At 40.8% G+C, this 19,232-nt stretch overlaps 1 protein-coding gene across 5 annotated transcripts in view; it reads right to left on the bottom strand.

Annotated features, from left to right (window-relative positions):
• ADK (adenosine kinase) overlaps positions 1 to 19,232 on the bottom strand; it is a 568,464-nt gene that overhangs the window by 25,323 nt on the left and 523,909 nt on the right. For all 5 annotated transcript variants that reach the window (XM_074958637.1, XM_074958633.1, XM_074958635.1 and 2 more), the window contains one exon: positions 9,048 to 9,134. In XM_074958637.1, the coding sequence (XP_074814738.1) occupies positions 9,048 to 9,134 (87 nt within the window). The remainder of the gene's footprint in view (positions 1 to 9,047; positions 9,135 to 19,232) is intronic.

Raw genomic sequence — 19,232 nt, 5'->3', positions numbered from 1 at the left:
TTGACAAATAGGAGAACTGGGCTATAGACAATAAAATTCAACAAATACAAATGTAAGGTGCTACACTTAGGGAAGAAAAAACAAATGCACAAATTCAGGATGGGGGATAACTGGTTTGGCAGCAGCACTGCTGAGAAGGATCTGGTTGCTGTGTTGGCTCACAATCTCAACATGAGTCAACAATGCAATGCTCTTGAAAAAAAAAGCAAATGCAATTTTGGGTTGCATTAACTGAGGCACAGCATACAAATCACAGGAGGGGATACTACCACTCTGCTTGGTGCTGATTAGGCCTCAGCTGGAGTACCGTGTCCAATTCTGGTCACTGCTGTATAGAAAGGATCTAGAGAAACTGGACAGGATCCAGAGGCCGAGTGAGAAGAAAGATCAAAGAGATGGAATCCAAGCCATATGAGCAAAGGCTGAAGGAATTGTGTATGCTTAGTTTGGAAAAGTGGAGATGAAGGGGGGACATGATAGCAGTATTCAAATACTTGAAAGGCTGCCATAAGAAAGATGGAGAAAAAGTGTTCTCTTTTACCACAGAGGGCAGGACAAGAGACAATGGGTTCAAACTACAGCATAGCAGATTTAGATTAAATCTTAGGAAAAACTTCCCAACTGTAAGAACAGTAGGACAATGGAACAAATTGCCTAGGAATGTCATGAAATCTCCTTCACTGGAGCTTTTCAAAAGGAGGCTGGATAACCATCTGTCATGGATGGTTTAGACAAAACAAATCCTGCATCTTAGCAGGGGGTTAAACTAGATGACCCTTGTGGTCCCTTCTAACCCGATGGTTCTATGACTCTATGGCAGCATCTTTAAAAATGTTGGATTTCATTCTGCTTTCACTTACACCAATGGTGAAACTACTGATTTCAGTGAAGTTATTCCTGATTTACACTGGTTTATTACAATCAATCCCTTTGGTTTTATGTTAAACAACTTCTTGGAGCAACATTTATACCATTGAAGTAATGATGTGCTAAAGCTACCCCCTCGAAGGGATTATGTGGTCTGCATAAGCCTGTTTATACATCTGATGTATTTTACATATTCAGAGCAATTTAAAAAAAAGTCAATAATGTACAAATTAATGCTGTCGATTAATCGCAGTTAACTCACGCGATTAACTCAAAAAATTAATCGTGATAAAAAAATTAATAGCAACTAATCAGTTTTAATCGCACTGTTATATAGAATACCAATTGAAATTTATTAAATATTTTTGATGTTTTTCTACATTTTCATATATATTATATTCTGAGTTGTAATTGAAATCAAAGTGTATATTATTTTTGATTACAAATACTTGCACAGTAAAAATAATAAACAAAAGAAACCATATTTTTCAATTCACCTCATACAAGTACTGTAGTGGAATCTCTTTGTCGTAAAAATTCAACTTACAAATGTAGATTTTGTTGTTGTTACATAACTGCACTCAAAAACAAAACAATGTAAAACTTCAGAGCCTACAAGTCCACTCAGTTCTACTTCTTGTTCAGCCAATCGCTAAGACAAACAAGTTTGTTTACATTTACAGGAGATAATGCTGCCCTCTTCTTATTTACACTGTCACCAGAGAGTGAGAACAGGCATTTACATAGCTCTTTTGTAGCTGGCATTGCAAGGTATTTACGTTCTAGATATGCTATACATTCGTATGGCCCTTCATGCCTCGGCCACCATTCCAGAGGACATGCTTCCATGCTGATGACGCTCGTTAAAAAAATAATGCATTCATTAAATTTGTGACTGAACTCCTGGGGGGGGGGAGAATTGTATGTCTCCAGCTCTGTTTTACTCACATTCTGCCACATATTTCATGTAATAGTCGTCTCGGATGATAACTCAGCACATCCGATGAAGTGAGCTGTAGCTCACGAAAGCTTATGCCCAAATAAATTTGTTAGTCTCTAAGGTGCCACAAGTACTCCTTTTCTTTTTGCGGATACAGACTAACACGGCTGCTACTCTGAAATCAGCACATGTTGTTCATTTTAAGAACACTTTCGCTGCATATTTGACAAAACACAAAGAGGGTACCAATCTGAGATTTCTAAAGATAACTACAGCACTCAACCCAAGGTTTAAGAATCTGAAGTGCCTTCCAAAATCTGAGAGGGACGAGGTGTGGAGCATGCTTTCAGAAGTCTTAAAAGAGCAACACTCCAATGCGGAAACTACAGAACCCGAACCACCAAAAAAGAACATCAACCTTCTGCTGGTGGCATCTGACTCAGATAATGAAAATGAACATATGTCGGTCCGCACTGCTTTGGATTGTTATCGAGCAGAACCCGTCATCAGCATGGACATATGTCCCCTGGAATGGTGGTTGAAGCATGAAGGACGTATGAATCTTTAGCGCATCTGGCACATAACTATCTTGCGATGCCAGCTACAACAGTGCCACGGGAACGCCTGTTCTCACTTTCAGGTGACATTGTGAACAAGAAGCAGGCAACATTATCTTCTGCAAATGTAAACAAACTTGTTTGTCTCAGTGATTGGCTGAACAGGAAGTAGGACTGAATGGACTTGTAGGCTGTAAAGTTTTACATTGTTTTATTTTTGAATGCAGGTTTTTTTGTACATAATTCTACATTTGTAAGTTAGACTTTCATGATAAAGAGATTGCACTGCAGTACTTCTAATGGGGGAACTGAAAAATACTATTTCTTTTGTTTTTTTGACAGTGCAAATATTTGTATTAAAAATAAATATCAAGCGAGCACTGTACATTTTGTATTCTGTGTTTGTAATTGAAATCAATATATTTGAAAATGTAAAAAAATCCAAAAATATATTAATAAATTGTATTCTATTGTTTAAAATCACGATTAATAGCAATACTTTTTTTAATTGCTTGACAGCCTTACTACAAATATACAAAATATTACATTGTTCTGAAATCATATCTGGATGTTAACCTACAGAGAATCATTTGTGTTTGCCACAAGAAAGAGGCCAATCCTTGCACAGTTTAGGGACACTTGGCAACTTGCCAGCAGTTCAAAGGCCAGATGTAATTTGTAAAGGCATTCTGATCAAGGGGGAGTATCACAAACTGGGACCTGCATTCTCCACAGGCCTTACCTCTATATTAAAGTTGAGGGTTTTGGCTTTATTTTGGCCCATGTGGCAACAAGAATATAACAAAAGACAGGAAAATATATCTAATAAATCCTGTGTATCTCAAAATGATAAGCTAAAGCAAGATTCAATGAGGCACACAGAAGATATGTAGGAGGACAGACTATTCCTGTTGTGTCAAGTACTAACTTCGATATGAATTGTGTTCTGATGGCTGATACAGTAGCTGTCACTGAGCAAGACTGATGCTATGTTTCATTAAAAGGGGAGAGATAATTGTTTATTCTGCAAGCATGTACACCGAAGCAGGATTTCTCTTTGTAGTTTTTAAACTATAGGTAACTTCTTCCTAGGATCTGTCTCTATGTTCAAGCTATCAGTTGGATTTTGAAAATGACAACGGGTGGGAGCTGATGACTACAGCTTTGATACCGACAGAAGTAAAATGCTCTGGCTAGTACTTGGCACCTCACAGCACTTAATGAGGAGCTGCTTTTACCTCAAGAATGTTGGCCCTTGCAAGTGGCATAAGATTTTTTATCACATGGCTATAATGTTACTGCATATATTCTGTCACTGCTGCATTAAACTCTTTAAAAATGATTTGCAGTTACAGTTCATACTCTAACACTTTTCTTACAGCATACAATGAAATCACATTAGATTAGCTACAACATTTGTTAGAGAACCTGTAGAACATATTGATTTTGCACCCTTTTCTGTCCATTTGTTATGATTTTTTTTCCCAGTTCCATTTAGTGGATGAGACTAGGGGAGAGGTTTTGCAGGGAACAATGACAGTGATTGTCACAAAATATTCTCACTGTTTTCATTTGTTACTGTGACAATGTCAAAGAGGATTCCAAATGGCAGACAGACCTACTCTGACAAAACAGCAGGACAGCAAAAAGGAGTTTTCTCTTGATCTAGGAAATTAGGAAGGCACATTGAGCTCAAAATGATATAACCGTTCCTATTTCCAATGTGCACTGCCATTACATAGGCTTTGCAACACACGATTAGGGCTGTTCAAGATGGGACTGGCTAAATAATAAGGAAACCTCTCCAAGCGCTACAGAATCAGGCTGTAATTTCATTCCGGGGGCCCTGGTGACATAAACCATGTTAGCAAAGCTCAAGTGATTTGTCAATGTCACCAGAATCCGAGGTGGAATTACAGCTTTACTTTGCGGGTGTTTCAGGGATTCATTTCATATTAGAAATGGAAATCTGGTGTGCCTCTGCAAACCACTAGAGGTGCTGAATTACTGTAAAGCTGCTTGTCGTTGCTTAAGCTGGTAAAAGGATGTGCTGCTGCTGAAAACCACTGGAGGCAGCAGAACTGACGGTAGTGTTCAGAGAAGTGTTTCAAAATAAAGATACATTTTAGAAGCTTTTAAAATTCAGTTTCTTATGGGACAGTCTGGACAATGGGTAACGTGGTTTTCTGCCTGCAGATGGAAGCAGGGAATTCAATGAAATGTTTGATGTCAAACCCTATCAAGACAAGTTCCACTTAAAGAATCCAGTTCATTTTTTGTCTCTAGTTGCTTGGCTGAGCAGAGCTTTGAGCTACTTACACTAGGAGACTTGAGGCCTCATTTTTAGAGGTGCTGAACACCCAGAATGCCAGTTGAAGCCAATGTGAGCTACAGGTGCTCAGAAACTTTTAAAAAATCTTTCTTCTCAATGATTTTAAAATTTACTGAACTTTAGTAGTTAGACTCTTTATAGAGAAAAAAATACATTTCTTATTTTTGCCTTTTCTCACCTTTCTTGTCCCTAAAGCTATTTGGGAGGAACAGCCTTCCAATCTTGTATTTCCGGTTATTCACTGAGGCCAACTTTTTCTTGCAATCTTGTGGGCCCCAGAACTAGATTCCACCTCAGTTTCCCATGTCTGAGGACATGAGTGGCTTAGCTCAAAGGTTTTCAAGGCATTCTATCACCCTGACCACTTGGGAAAAAAACAGACTCCCTGAATGCAGTCTTTAGTTTCCAGCAGGGCTGACACAACCCTGTCTCAGCCACTAGCTGAAGCAAAGGCCTTTGATCCAGCAGCCCACAGCTCAGCCATGCTAATTTACCACTCCCAGAGAAGTATGGTTAAGCTCTGCTGAGAGGATTTTGCTTCCTTTAATTTGAAAAACCAGCCATGTTTTCCAGTCACTAATACAACCATGAGTGCATTTTACGAGTCAACAGATGGGATTTGAAGCATTTTGCTATAAGGAAACTAAAAGCTGAATCAAAATCGTATACTGAGGTGTCAGGCGTATCAATACACATGACCTTTTAAAGTAAGGAGTATTGAAAAGATAGAATAAAAACTTTCCCTTATAAAAAAAAATTGGGTAGGACAGTAATTCAACATCTGGCTCCATGGCTTGAGTAGGGACTATAAATGTCAAAAAATACAACTACTACCACCACCACCACCATAATATAGGATCATCTCTTGTGAATAGATCATAGAAGGCTGTATCTTCCACAAATATAATTTTTTAAAGGGAAGAATTTTTTTAATAGATAACACGGAGATTGTTTCCAGTGGAACACAGATCAGATCAGTCCTGTAGTCAATATAGTCCACTTTCCCGTCTCTGAGGATGGCCAGTATCAGAGGCTTCAGATGAAAGTGAAAGAAACAATGTTGTGGACAATTATAGTGTAATTGCCAAAAGGGGAAGTTTCTTCCTAATCCCCATTAATGAGTGGTTGGCTCATGCCTTGAAGAGGGAAGGACTCTTCTTAATTTTTTTATCCTCTCTAATGTGGATGTTCTCTTTATATAAAATTTTAGTTCACTTTTGAACCTACTAAGTGCTCAGTCTCAATATCTTGTGGCAATGAGTTCCATTGACTAAAAAGTACACAATTCTATGTGGGGACCTTTCAGGGGCACTGAATGTCCCTGGAACAGAAGAAAGAATTATTGCTATGTAATTCCCAGCATCAATCCTAGTGTTGCCATTAAAGATACATATAACATTTGCTACTCCCGAGGGCCCAGTATATTAAATGATTTTAATGAGAGACTGTGTACATGTGTTAGCAGATCAGCCACTTCATGCTTAAGCTCCTTCAGGACATGTGGATTTCTTATTCTTTAATTTATCAGCTTGTTCCAGCACCTTCTCTTTTGATGCCTCAATCGCTGATATCTATCTTTACTACCAGAAAAAGACTGGCCCAGGAAAGGTTTTTCCCTACTACTCTCTGTGGTGAAGAATGAGGGAAAGTAATAACTCAGCTTCTCTGGAATGCCCTTATCCTCCTTATTTGCTTCCTTTATTCTCCGGTAATCCAGGAGACACCAATTCCTCTCAGATTTTCAGCTTCTGATTTATTTAAATAATTTCTTATTTATTTTTATTTCTTTGGTAATTTCCTAGTTTCCTTCTTAGATTTTACCTGTCACGAGAGATGCTCCATTCTGTTAGTCTCCTAGGGTTGGATTTCCATTTTTGGCTCAAAAAAGCATGTGAACTTTACCATCTAACTCTATTTTTACTTCTTTGCTTAGGCTCATATTTTCTGAAGTCCCCTTTCTAGAGTTTAATGGCCCTGGGCTAGTTTGGGTACAATTCCTTGGCTGAGGATGTTGAACAGGTCAGGAAATATTAAATTATTGGATGATTTTGTGAAAGTTGATTCGCTGAACTGGGAGAACTGTGTTGCTGTTTGCATGGATGGTGCTGCTGCTATGAGAGGCAATAGGAGTGGTGTTGTAGAAAGAATATGAGCCATAAACCCACAGGTAATTGTAACAGGCTGTGTGTTGCATCTCTAGGCCCTTACATCAAAGAAAATGGAACCCGAATTACATGATATGCTAAATGGAGCTGTGACAGTTGTGAATTTTGTAAAGTCCTGGCCTTTGAATTCATGCCTTTTTGCAAAGCTTTGCTAAGAAATGGGTGCTGGACATGACAAATTATTGTTTCATACAGAAGTGTGTTGGATACCTTGCGACAGAGTGTTGGAAAGAGTTTTTGAGCTTCGCAAAGAGCTGCTGGGTTTTCTTTCTGTGCACAATCCCAAGATGGCCACAAACTTTTCTGACCCAATATGGATCGCGCAGCTTGCATACCTCACAGACATTTTTAACTTGTTGAATGCGCTGAACCTGTCCACACAAGGGGGCAGTACAGTCATACTTGAGGTGAGTGACAAGAGTGCAGCATTTCAGAAGAAAGTAGAGATTTGGAAAACTAGGCTGATCAGTGAAACATCAGATCTGTTTCTGCTTTTCACAGAATTTCTGGATCCTCACAGAATGACAACTGGCTTTGAGAGAACCAGGATCGTTGGTCACCTTTCAACTTTAGCCGAGCACTTCACTATTTACTTTAAAAATATCAACACGGAGGAATATGATTGGGTTTGGGATCCATTCTCAACTTTTGCTATGTCATCTCGCCATTTGAGTGCAAAAGCAGAACAGGAGCTGCTCGAACTACCTGTGCCCACACACTGAAAATTAAGTTTCAGGAACAGAGACCTTGCCAGTTTTGGCCAACTATTGCTACAGAGTACTCAGTTTTAGTTACAGAAGCAATGAAAGTGTGGCTACCTTTCCCAACAATACATATATGTGAAGCACCATTTCTGCCATGCCAGCTATGAAGACAAAGTTCGAGTCTCGACTGGAAGTTGAGAGTGATTTACGACTTTGCTTGTGAACCATCACACAAAGGATAGATAGACTCTGCAGTAAGAAACAGGCCCACCCATCGCACTGATATCTATAAGTACTCTTCTACTCTTTTTCTTAAAGCATCACTAACAGTACGTGTTTATACAAAGTACACAGATACTTTTGTCAATCAGTTTCTCAGTTGGGGGGTGCATGATTAACATTGCATTTGAAAAGAGGTCAGTCAACAAAAAAATGTTTGAGAATCTCTATCTTAGTCTGTGCTTCCAGTAAGTTAAGGTCTAATGGGACACTTGCTGCTATTAATCAGGGCTAGTCTACTCTAGAAAGTTAGGTCGGCTTAACTACATTGCTCAGGGCTGTGAAAAATTTCACTCCCTCTGCAATGTATTTAAGCTGACCTAAGCCCTGGCATAGACACTGCTAAGTCAATGGAAGAATTCTTCCATCAATTTAGCTACCAGCTCTTGGAGAGCCTGATTTACTGCAGTGATAGAAGAACACATTCCATCGCTGCAGTGAGTGTGTACACTACAGCAGCACAGCTGTAGCACTGCAACTGTGCCATTCTAGAGTTTCCAGTGTGGCCTTCAAGATGCGATAGCATGTCACTGCACTACATAAATGCTACAATCAGCTAGGGAATTTTTGGATTGGATTTTTTATTGGCTTATATTGAGTCATTTTGAAACCAGGCACAGACATAACATCCTCTTTTTTTGAGGGCTTATGCCAAAGATTAGTCAATTTGCAAATGAATATTAAGCAGTGCCAGATAATATTCTAGTCTAGTTTTAAAAAGTTAACCCTTTATATTATTTTCTGATCTCCAAACTACTAGACTGGAAACAGATGTTCTAGAACAAAACAACATGATCAGAAGACATTACACTCAATTATTAAAATGCTATTTAATATTCACCACAACCTGTTTTAAAGAACAACAATGTGTTAAAATTTAAGCCAGGAGGGATCTGAGTACACTATATAATGTATTTGATGCAGCTTGTTTATGCAACATTCTGACAGATACAATTAATCTCGTGAAAACGACCACGGTATAACGTAATAGCATATTATCTTTAAAGTCATAGAACACATTTTTTCCTGTGAAAATTAACACTTAATTAAAACACAATCTCAGGATGTAAACGAAAGCTTGAAAAGAACAAAATTTACTCTAAAGAACAATCTGAAATTCTAGACTGAAAAATGCATATTCCATCAAGAATAGGGGGAAAAAAGTCTAACCTCCAAATAAGAGAAAAAGAAAGCAATAAGTACCTCCAACAAATGCATCACCAGCTCCATTGGTATCAATGATTTCACTCTGGTCACTGTCTAAGACTGGGAAAGCAGTCACTTCATTTTCTACAAGAGTAGGGGAAAAGAAAACATTAGTAATTTGGGAAACAAATCTGAAACACCTCACTGCAAAATAAAACAATCAACATGTGAATGTCAGTGCTCAACAACTCAATTTGGACCAAAAAGATCACACATTTAGTTTACATGTCAATTTATATACCACATGGACACGTGTGTATAGGTGGTCAAACTAAGCGACAGAAAAACACAAGAAGATGCAGAGACAGATGAAAAGAGAGATGGAGAAAAATCCATCCTGCCAAAACCAGGACCTCCTGCCAGCTGCAGACAGCTGATGCAACCTCTAGACTAGACAGTCAAGGCCTCAGGAAGTAACAAGCCCAATAGGGAGGACCTACAAGTATGTGCGTAAGAAAAGCCAAAATAAATGTGAAATAATAAAAATGTAAGATACAAGGGGAAAGCTAATACGTTTTGGGGTAGTAAAATACTTTGAAACTGCATCTCATTTGAAAATGTGTCTGAGGATGGACCCTAGGAATTTGCAGCCAAAGTAGATTTGGTTTCAAAATGTCCAGTGACCTCAGCCTTCTTCCTTAGTGGTTTTTTTTAGTCTCTCTCCCCTGAAGCTCTCTATCCTCTACTGGCACCCATAAAAACTATTTCAACAGATGGATCTAGAGCATCTGCACCTCCAATTCACCAACACACTACAACTGAACATAATTACACCACTTACGTATGATAACTTTAGCAATCTAGGGTTATAAATTTAATATATGCCACTAATTAATCAGCTAGGGCTTTCCAGGTGGTAATGTCATAATGACGTGATAAAAAGATAATGACTACTTTGTCACAATACCTTGTTAAAGTGTAAATTACCCCTGTAATAGAGCCAATGGAAGTTCTGCCTCTGGTATTCAGTGTGCATTAAAATGGTCTCAGCAAATGGATTTCCTTTGGCAGATAGTTAAAAAAATTGCCTGTCAGCCAGCAACACTGAAAACTATCAGAGCTGTCTTCACCCTTTAATTTTTGATAAAAATAGAAGTAACATGACAAATAGTCCCTGCAATATGTAAAAATTTCAGGTGTTTAGTCTTTTCATTACCCAGCTACACAGCAGATCATAAAATGGTTCATACACAGAGTACTTGTCCAATACACGGTCATGAACAAAGCATCTCAGGTTGGGAAGCAAACACAGAATTAACAGTCTCAAACCAGGAGCCTGTGCGTGTGTGTGTTACAGAGGTACCAGAAGGATCCTGGTTTCTGTGAAGTGCAGTGTACCAGCTCTACTGCTCTTCGCCATCTGCTATTAAGTGAACCAGGCAGATATAATGATGGTACCTCCAGAGGGAACTGTTGGCTGGCCCACCAGAAAGGGAGGGGAGTGTTAGCAACAACCATCAGTGAGAGGCAAAGGAAAAAAGGAAAAGGGTAACGAAAAAAATATAAGAATATTCCAGTTAAAGAACAGGTTTTAGTCAGTACTCTGTGTATCCTCTCTATTTCATTTATAAAGCTATTTAGAAACGTGACTTAAATGCTGTTGCATTACGGTATTCAAGAGCTAAGCGTTTCACCCCTGATAGTACTTTAACAGGATTCATTTGAACTGAAAATCAAGGAATACAGGTTTTGTATTGAACTCTGCAGGGAGAGCAGAGTGCAGTCAACCATCTGATAAGGAAGTATAACATATTTTGTTCTAGCTTATGCAAAAACAATCCATAAAATGACAAACCTGTTAAAAGACACATTACAATGAAGAAGTTTGTTTTGTTGTTGTGGCCTTCTGCAGATTTCCTTTCCCCTAACAAATATACACACACAGAGGTACCGTATAAAGTACATGTGCGTACACAGCTGTTTGTGTATGTGTATGAATGTATATGTATGTGCACAGAAAAGACATAATGCACAAATGTTGTACTTGAATAAGCTAAACAAGCAAGGATCAAGATTAAACAGGATTCTGTATTCAAGCAAACTCACGTGAATGAAAGAGCTCCCACCACCATCTTCTCTTTCTCCTCACTTCTCTCCTCCTGCGTCCTTCCCTAAGCTGCCTGTAGTACTCTTAAGTACTGGACTTATAAACTTCTATGCTATTCATTCTGTATTAGATATAATAGTAGGACACTCTGAATTATTTTAAAAAATAAATGCACCAATGACTTCAGCTGATATGATATAAACCTGCTTTACTCTCACAATTTTCAGTTTTAAATGGGTCATCCAGTCTGTTCTTCCTGCTTCTATAACTTTATACGTTTTCAAGTGGGGTGAGTCAGGATGCTGAGGGTTCAGAAACAGTTTGTCTGGTTTTGCAGCATGTACTACTTTGAAAAGAAGTTGATAGTCTTACATACTGCACATGTTCAATACAGCAAATTATAAAACTTTCTCTGTGCAAATGTCTATTGCCACAACAGAATTTAATCACTCTTTTGGACCTACGGTATCAGACTACTTCTGATCAGTATCAGACTACTTTTGTTACAATCGGCAGATAACATAACACACATTTAAAATACACTGAAGTAATATAAAGGATCTATCTTTAACTCACACAAAATGAAGTCAATAGGCTTAATTCACTTTGCTATGCCCATGCAGCAGGATATGCGATATCTAACATTATCCACCACTATGCAGGTCCTGTAATAACCAGGAACAATGGGGTGAATTAAGGATGAACCAGAAGCCTCCACTCTGAATTTCCTTGCTATTGTGAGTTTAATGTTACTTTAACTTAGTTTTCATGTGTGATATATTATATTATAAACCTCCCAAATCCATCATAGTGAACACAGGGACACCTTGGCTAAGTGCACTGGTCATCAAATGACCTTGCTTTTCAAAGTCAGGTCTGATTTCATTTATCATTCTGACAGCTTATGAAATAAAGAATAATTACATAAGTATTTTGAAATCCAAGTGCTGCTCCTCTGGGCATAAAATCCAGTGTGCTATTTTTAAGCAACAAACCTCTTCTATGGTAAACACATTCAAATACAGGGCACCCTCTCTATGTTGCTTCTTGGAAGCTAAGGATTGTGTGTGAGTGAGAGTTACAGCAGGTGTAAATAATTAAGCAAAATTTGGGAATGAATATCATTGAAAGCTAGAGCCTTAGGGCTTGATCTCACACTAGTTTCACACTGATAAAGTTCCATTAACTTTAACACTTGATTTACACTGATGTAAGTATGACCAGAATCAGGCTCTAATGTAGTGGCCTCCTGTGCTTAAGACACCTTTATAACATACAACCTTAGTCAAAGTAGGTTCAGTGGTAAATCCTAGCTGTTATTAATTGTTGCATTATCATATAGGACCTATCTTTTTTCCTTAGAAAATATGTACGCTAATGTATCCACCAAAACAATATTTTTGCAGGTAAAACAGAGCCTGGAGGTAATGCTGCAGAACAATATTGACAGAAAAACATCCTTCCTCCCCCCCTAATACACACAGAAATTAAAGTTGCCAAATAAATATAGCCAGTTTCATGATGCTAGCTGAAACACTGATGGTAGCTTCAAGTACCACAGGTCTGCCTCTAAACCAAATTAGAATCACAGATTATACGTCTGCTTGTAGTAGTACGGTAATAAACACTAGCAAACAATCATTACATCCAATTAGGCTGAGTACTTTTCTTAACTGGGTCATTTACTAGTCTCTCTTGCTCTTAGAAGTAAATTAAATGTGTAAGCTTATATTTAATTACCTGTAACAGAACTCTTAAAGGCAACATGTCCGAGTGCCCTTAACTTCTCATTTTTTAAAAAAGGGAGTTTAAATGCCAAAGTATTGTCTAGCTGCTTCCTAAAATAATAATCTTTAGATACATGGGCAGAATATTGATTATACAGATGCTGACAAGCTGGGACACATTCATTTTTCATTTGTAAGCTGAACTTTTTAATAAAACAATAACTGTGAAATAGAACCCACCCGCAACCCCGCACACAATTTTCTTTAGATCAGGGGCCAAATCCAGATGGAAAGGAAAGGAGAGGAAAAGAAAGGACAGAAAAAAATAGAAAGAAGATATTAACTTAAGCCCAGAAATATATAAATGGTTCTGGGCCGCTGTGGTGGGGAGAAGTGAGAGAAGTATTCGGAATAAACTCCAAGTCAGCAGAGCAGAACCTGAATTCTTAACCCACTCCAAAGAAGGGTGAAAAAGAACCTAACAGTGTTTAGGCTTCCACATCATCCTTACATCGAGGTAATTAAAAAACCCTTTAAATTAGTAGAGTAATAATGTTTTTTCTTGTTTTTACTGCTGTAGGCACCAATGTCACTGCTGTCTTCCACAAAAGGAAAAAAGGAAACCAGTATCGTGTACATTAAGTAGATACTGTCATACCAATATCAGCTCAGAGATGCCCAAAGCTATAAAGAATCCACAGGGATGGTGTAGTGCAATGGTTCTCAAAGCCGGCCGGCCGCATGTTCAGGGAAAGCCCCTGGCAGGCTGGACCAGGTTGTTTACCTGCCGCGTCCGCAGGTTTGGCCGATCATGGCTCCCACAGGCCGCGGTTCGCTGCTCCAGGCCAATGGGGGCTGCGGGAAGGGTGGCCAGCACGTCCCTTGGCATTCTGTACTCTACCTCCACAGGTCGACATGGGGATAGTGTAGACACTGCATTGTGTAAATCGAATAAATTGGCCTTCAGGAGGTGTCCCATAATGCTCCACTGTGACTGCTCTGGAGAGCACTTTCAACTCCACTGCACATCAGCCAGGTACACAGGAAACAGCCAGTCCCAGGTTAAACCCCAGGAACTTTTGGATTTTCATTTCCTGTTTGATCAGTGTGGAGAGCCAGCACAGCACAGCTGATCATGGAGACTCAAGGCTGCAAATGTGCTCCAGCATGGAATATAAAGGAGGTGGTGGATCTTATTGCTGTGTGGGGAGAAGAGCCTATGCAGGCAGAACTCCGATCCAGCAGAAGAAACGCTGACATCTAGGCCAAGATTGCACAGGGCACGGGGGAGAAGGGCTACACCAGGGACATGCAGCAGTGCTGCATGAAAATAAAGGAGTTTCAGCAAGTGTACCAGAAGACAAGGGAGGTGAACAGTTGTTCTGGTTCTGTCCCACAGACATGTCTCTTTTATGAAGAGCTGCATGCAATCCTCCGCGGCGACCCCACCCCATGCCAGAACTCTCCGTGGATACGTCCCAGGAGCCCCAGGTGACCTTGAGCAACAAAAAGGACAACATTGTTGACGAGGAAGGGGAGGAGGAGAAGGAGGAGAATGTGAGGCTGGCATGCGGAGGATCCATTCTCCCCAACAGCCAAGAACTGTTTTTAACCCTGGAGCCCATCCCTTAACAGGACCAGTTGGTGGGCAGAATGCGACGCCGGGGAAGGCATCTCTGGTGAGTACACATTTCCAAACAAACCTTAGGGATTTCATGCTGCTATTTTTTTATGTTTAATATGAACAAAAAAGTAGGGGTAGTGGGTATCGGTGGCCACTCCAGCTACACAGAGGATGCTCTCCGAAAAAGACTTTTTATGTGCACGGCAATGGTCCGGGAATCCTCCATGGAGCTCTCTAGGAAGCTTTCATGAAGGTACTCTGCAATCCTTTGTAGAAGGTTTCTGGGGAGGGCTGCCTTATTTCGTCCACCACTATAGGACACTTTCCCACACCACTCCAGTATTAACTCTGCTGGCATCACTGCAGCACACAGCATTGCAGCATAAGGACTGGGTCTATTCCCAGACGCTTGCAGCATTTGCTCCCTTGCTGCCTCTGTTACCCTCAGGAGAGTGATATAGCATAGGGTCACCTAGGGGAAATGGGGGGAAGTTTTGAATGCTAGCCCTTAAACTGCAAACAATTCAACAAATAGTCCGTCCCCCATTTGGGGACATCTGGGTCACACAACCACGCTTTCCCAAACATGCCGTGGTTGTAAGAGATCACCGTGTATTGCAAGCAGCACTGTAAAAAAGGGGGGGGTGGAGGCTTCCTGTTTGTCTCCCTCACCCCCCCTCACCCGGTGCCTTTTTTGTAAAAAAATATTTGGGGGGCTTTACACTGGTGCCTGTCCTCAAGGACCATCCAGGTTGCTAGGGGACAGGGGGCTTTTCTCAAGTTCCAACCTGTGATCCAAATGATGTCTTCACAAAAGCAGAACCACAAGATGTCTTACCCATGCCTCATGGCCTTGCTCACCATGGCTGGAGTAGAAAACTGACTCTTGCAATAGCCACCAGTTGTGATGTCATTGTGGCTTGCAGTGAAGTGTATTGTGAGGTGGGTTTTTTTTAATGAAAATAATTAACCTTGCACCAGAAACAATGTATGCACTGTCAATGCTACCCTTGTGCTTTGTATTCCTTGCAGCTGAAACCTTGTCCGTTGGTGCATCCTCCACACTGGGACAGAAACTTTCCCAGATTAGAAGGTGGAAAAAGAAGACTCAGGAAGACATGTTCAGTGAGTTAATGCACGCCTCCGAGAGTGACAAGATGGAGCTCAGAGCATGGAGTATTACACTGTCCAAGAACCTGGACATGGACAGGGAGGACAGGAGAGCATTCAGGGAACACAAGCATGCCATGCAGGAAGAGATGCTGCAGATTATGAAGGAGCAATCAGATATGTTGAGACATCTGATTGAGGTTCAAGAAAGGCAGTTGGATGCCAGAGTCCCTCTGCAGCCTATGCTGAACCTGCTGCCATCACCGCCCAGTTCTACATCCACCTCCCCAAACATTGTATAGGGGGAAGGGGAAAGAATTCAGTATCCCTTTCACTCAACGCCAGGGGAGGATACAAGGACCAGAAGGCGCCCATTCCCACACCTTTGATTGTTATTGCAGTGCATCTGTAAGCAAGCTTTCCTTGTTTCTCCCGCCCAGAGTGTTATCAGCCCTTTTACCCCAGGTTATCTTACTTTTTTTTTTTTGCCGTCTCTGTGTGTGCGTGCATAAAAAAACTGAACAGATTGAGGAGAAAAGGCTCTTTATTCATTCAACACAGTGGTTGGTGGGGGTGGCGTTTACAGGGAAGAAAATGCACTGGAGGGGACAATTCGGTAAGGAACAGTATACGTAAGTATCACATTACTCTGGCTCATTGCTTATTGCCCTGGTGCCTGGCTGCTCAAAATAGGCTGCCAGGCGATCCGCCTAAACTCCCCACTCCCGCTGTAAACTTTTCTCCCTTTGTTTCACAGATATTATGGAGCACACAGCAGACAGCAATAACAATAGGGATATTGCTTTCACTGAGGTCTAACCTAGTAAGCAAACAACGCCAGTGACCTTTTAAATGTCCAAAGGCACATTCCACCACCATTCTGCAGTTGCTCAGCCTACGGTTGAACAGGTCCTTAGTGCTTTCCAGGATGCCTGTGTATGGCTTCATGAGCCATGGGAGCATCATGCACCTTTCCAAACCATCCCATGTTGATGTCGGTGAAATGGCCCCTGTGATCCACCAGCGCTTGCAACACCATTGAGAAGTAACCTTTTTCAGTTTATGTATTCTTTGGCAGGGTGGTGTGGTGTCAAAGTTGGGATATGCATTCCGCCTGTTGCCCCACCACAACTAGGGAACGCAATTGTGGGAAAACCATCCACTATGTCCTGCACGTTGCCCAGAGTCACTATCCTTCTTAGCAGAAGTCCGTTGATGGCCCTGCAATGGTGGATCACAACAGATCCCATGGTAGATTTACTCACTCCAAATTGATGCCCCATTAACTGGTAGCAGTCTGGCATTGCAAGCTTCTACAGAGCTATCACCATTTGCTTCTCCACTGTCAGAGCAACTCTCATTTTAGTATTGCTTCATTTCAGGGCTGGGGAAAACTCTTCACACAGTTCCTGGAAAGTGGCATAACACATTCAAAAGTTCTGCAGCTACTGCACATCATCCCATAGCTGCATAACAATGTGATTCCACCAGTCAGTGCTTGTTTCCCAGGCCCAGAAACGGCACTCAACCATGTCAAGGTGATGTGTGACTGTCGCCAGCAACTGCAAATTGCTCTGTTCTATGTCTTCCAGCAGGGCTGCTTGCATGGCATCACACTGTTCCACGTGGCGGCTCTTGTATTGGCTGTGTAAATATTGCAGGATAAGGTATGAGGTGTTTGTAATGCTCACAACAACAGTTTACAGCTGAGCGGGGTCCAGGCTTATCGTGCTATAGCGTCCGTGCGGGTAACCAAGGCTTACAAAAAAGGCTTGGTTTGTCTGCCGTTGATTTCAGGGAGGGAGGTAAGTGCATCATGGGAGGCTAACATTATGTTCCTATAACTACCCGCGCCAAGATTTTGCTCCCATAAGGCATTGTAAACCCAACCCAAAATTCCACTTGGCTATGTGCACTGTGGGATAGCTACCTGCAGTGCAGTGCTCCATGTGTCGATGCGAGCCCTGCTAGCGAGGATGCACTCGGCCGATACAATAAGTCTAGTGTGAACATGCAAGATCAACTTGCTTAAATCGGAGACTCAGTGTCGACTTACATTAAGTCGACTTAACTTTGTAGTGTAGACATGGCCTCAGACTCTATCTAGTTGCAAGAACTGCAAAACTTAACAGCTCTAATGAATGACTCAGTCTTGAATGGTTTTTATAGACCCCAAAGTGTTTTCTTTATAGGAGGTATGGGAGCTCCTTCCCCTTTGGCATTCTCTGTCCAGTTCACTGCTGATGCCAACAGCTGAAGTTCTGTTTCATTTTTTAAATCTTATTATGTTTTGTTTAGACTGGTACAGAAAACACCATAATTATGTATATCAGACAGAGGAGCAGGGGAGGGTAGCAGAAGATGCTAAAGTTTTATTTTTATTCTGGCTCTGATGAAATATATACCTATGTAAACATATATATTCCTAAGAAAAAGTGCCCTGAAGAACTGGCTGAGGAATTTTTCTGGCATGTGTCACAATGTTTAAAGTTTAGAACTGCAGTGAATTCTGTTGAAAAAGCCCTTCCAAGTTCACAAGAGAACTCCATTTGCCTGCTAGGCATGCTTTTCATGCCTGAAACTGCAGCCACTGAACTGCCAGAAAACTAACTCCCCTAATTCAGCATGGCTGATAAAGACATAAGGTAGCATTCAGAATTAAACCACTTTCCTGTGATCTCTGTCTGAACAAGGAAAGGGATTGGAGGCTGAGGAAAGGCAAAGAGTGTTAAGATTTAAGCATCACACATGAAAGAAGAAGAGCTTGATTCTGAACTTGTACAGTTTTTACACTACAGTAACTCAAATGACTATAATAGAGTTACTCCTGAATTATACCAGTGTATGATCATAATCAGGCCTGAAGAGAGAATGGATGGGTCACAGCAATCCAAGACCCAAAATACACTTTCCCAAGCCCTGCTCAGACATGTAGGGCTTGATTTTCCACTGCATTACTCCAGTTTTACCACAGTGTAGCTTCACTGAAATCAGTCAAGCAACACCAGCATAAAACTAGTGTAACATAGTGGTGAATCTGGCCTTAGACATTTATGTGGACAGACCTTATATTTGTAAATATGCACACATAGAAACTTCAGAGCACAATGATTTCAGCCACCATAAATAAAAAGATTTCCAATTTTTACCTTTTAGTTTTTAAAAAACAAATCAGGTTATTTATTTACTTATTTGTCATCTACAAAACCAGAGCCTGTTTGTTTCAGGGGCATGGCGGTGCAAGCTAGGAAAAGAAGACATAGCTGACCGCCAGGAAAGAATTACTGTTTACTAAGCAGAAAACCAAAACCTTCGTTTGTTTTTTATTGACTAGTTTAGTCTTTTTGCCAGTCTTTCTTTTGTTTATGGTTGTAAGTGTGCCTGATTGCTGGTATTAGTGTATGACGCTATGGGCAGGTCGACACTACGGGGCTCAGTCAACCTAAGTTACACAACTCCAGCTACGTTATTCACGTAGCTGGAGTCAACATAGCTTAGGTCAACCTTTTGCAGTGTCTACACCGGATCGATGGGAGAAACTCTCCCGTCGACTTACCTTATGCGTCTCGTTCTGGTGGAGTTCCGGAGTCGATGGGAGAGCGATCAGTGGTCGATTTAGCAGGTCTACCCACTAAATCGACCACCGGTGGATTCATCGCCACGCGTCGATCCCC

This window comes from Natator depressus, chromosome 7, assembly GCF_965152275.1.
Source record: "Natator depressus isolate rNatDep1 chromosome 7, rNatDep2.hap1, whole genome shotgun sequence".
NCBI lineage: Eukaryota > Metazoa > Chordata > Testudines > Cheloniidae > Natator > Natator depressus.
This window is presented reverse-complemented; position numbering and strand designations above follow the sequence as displayed.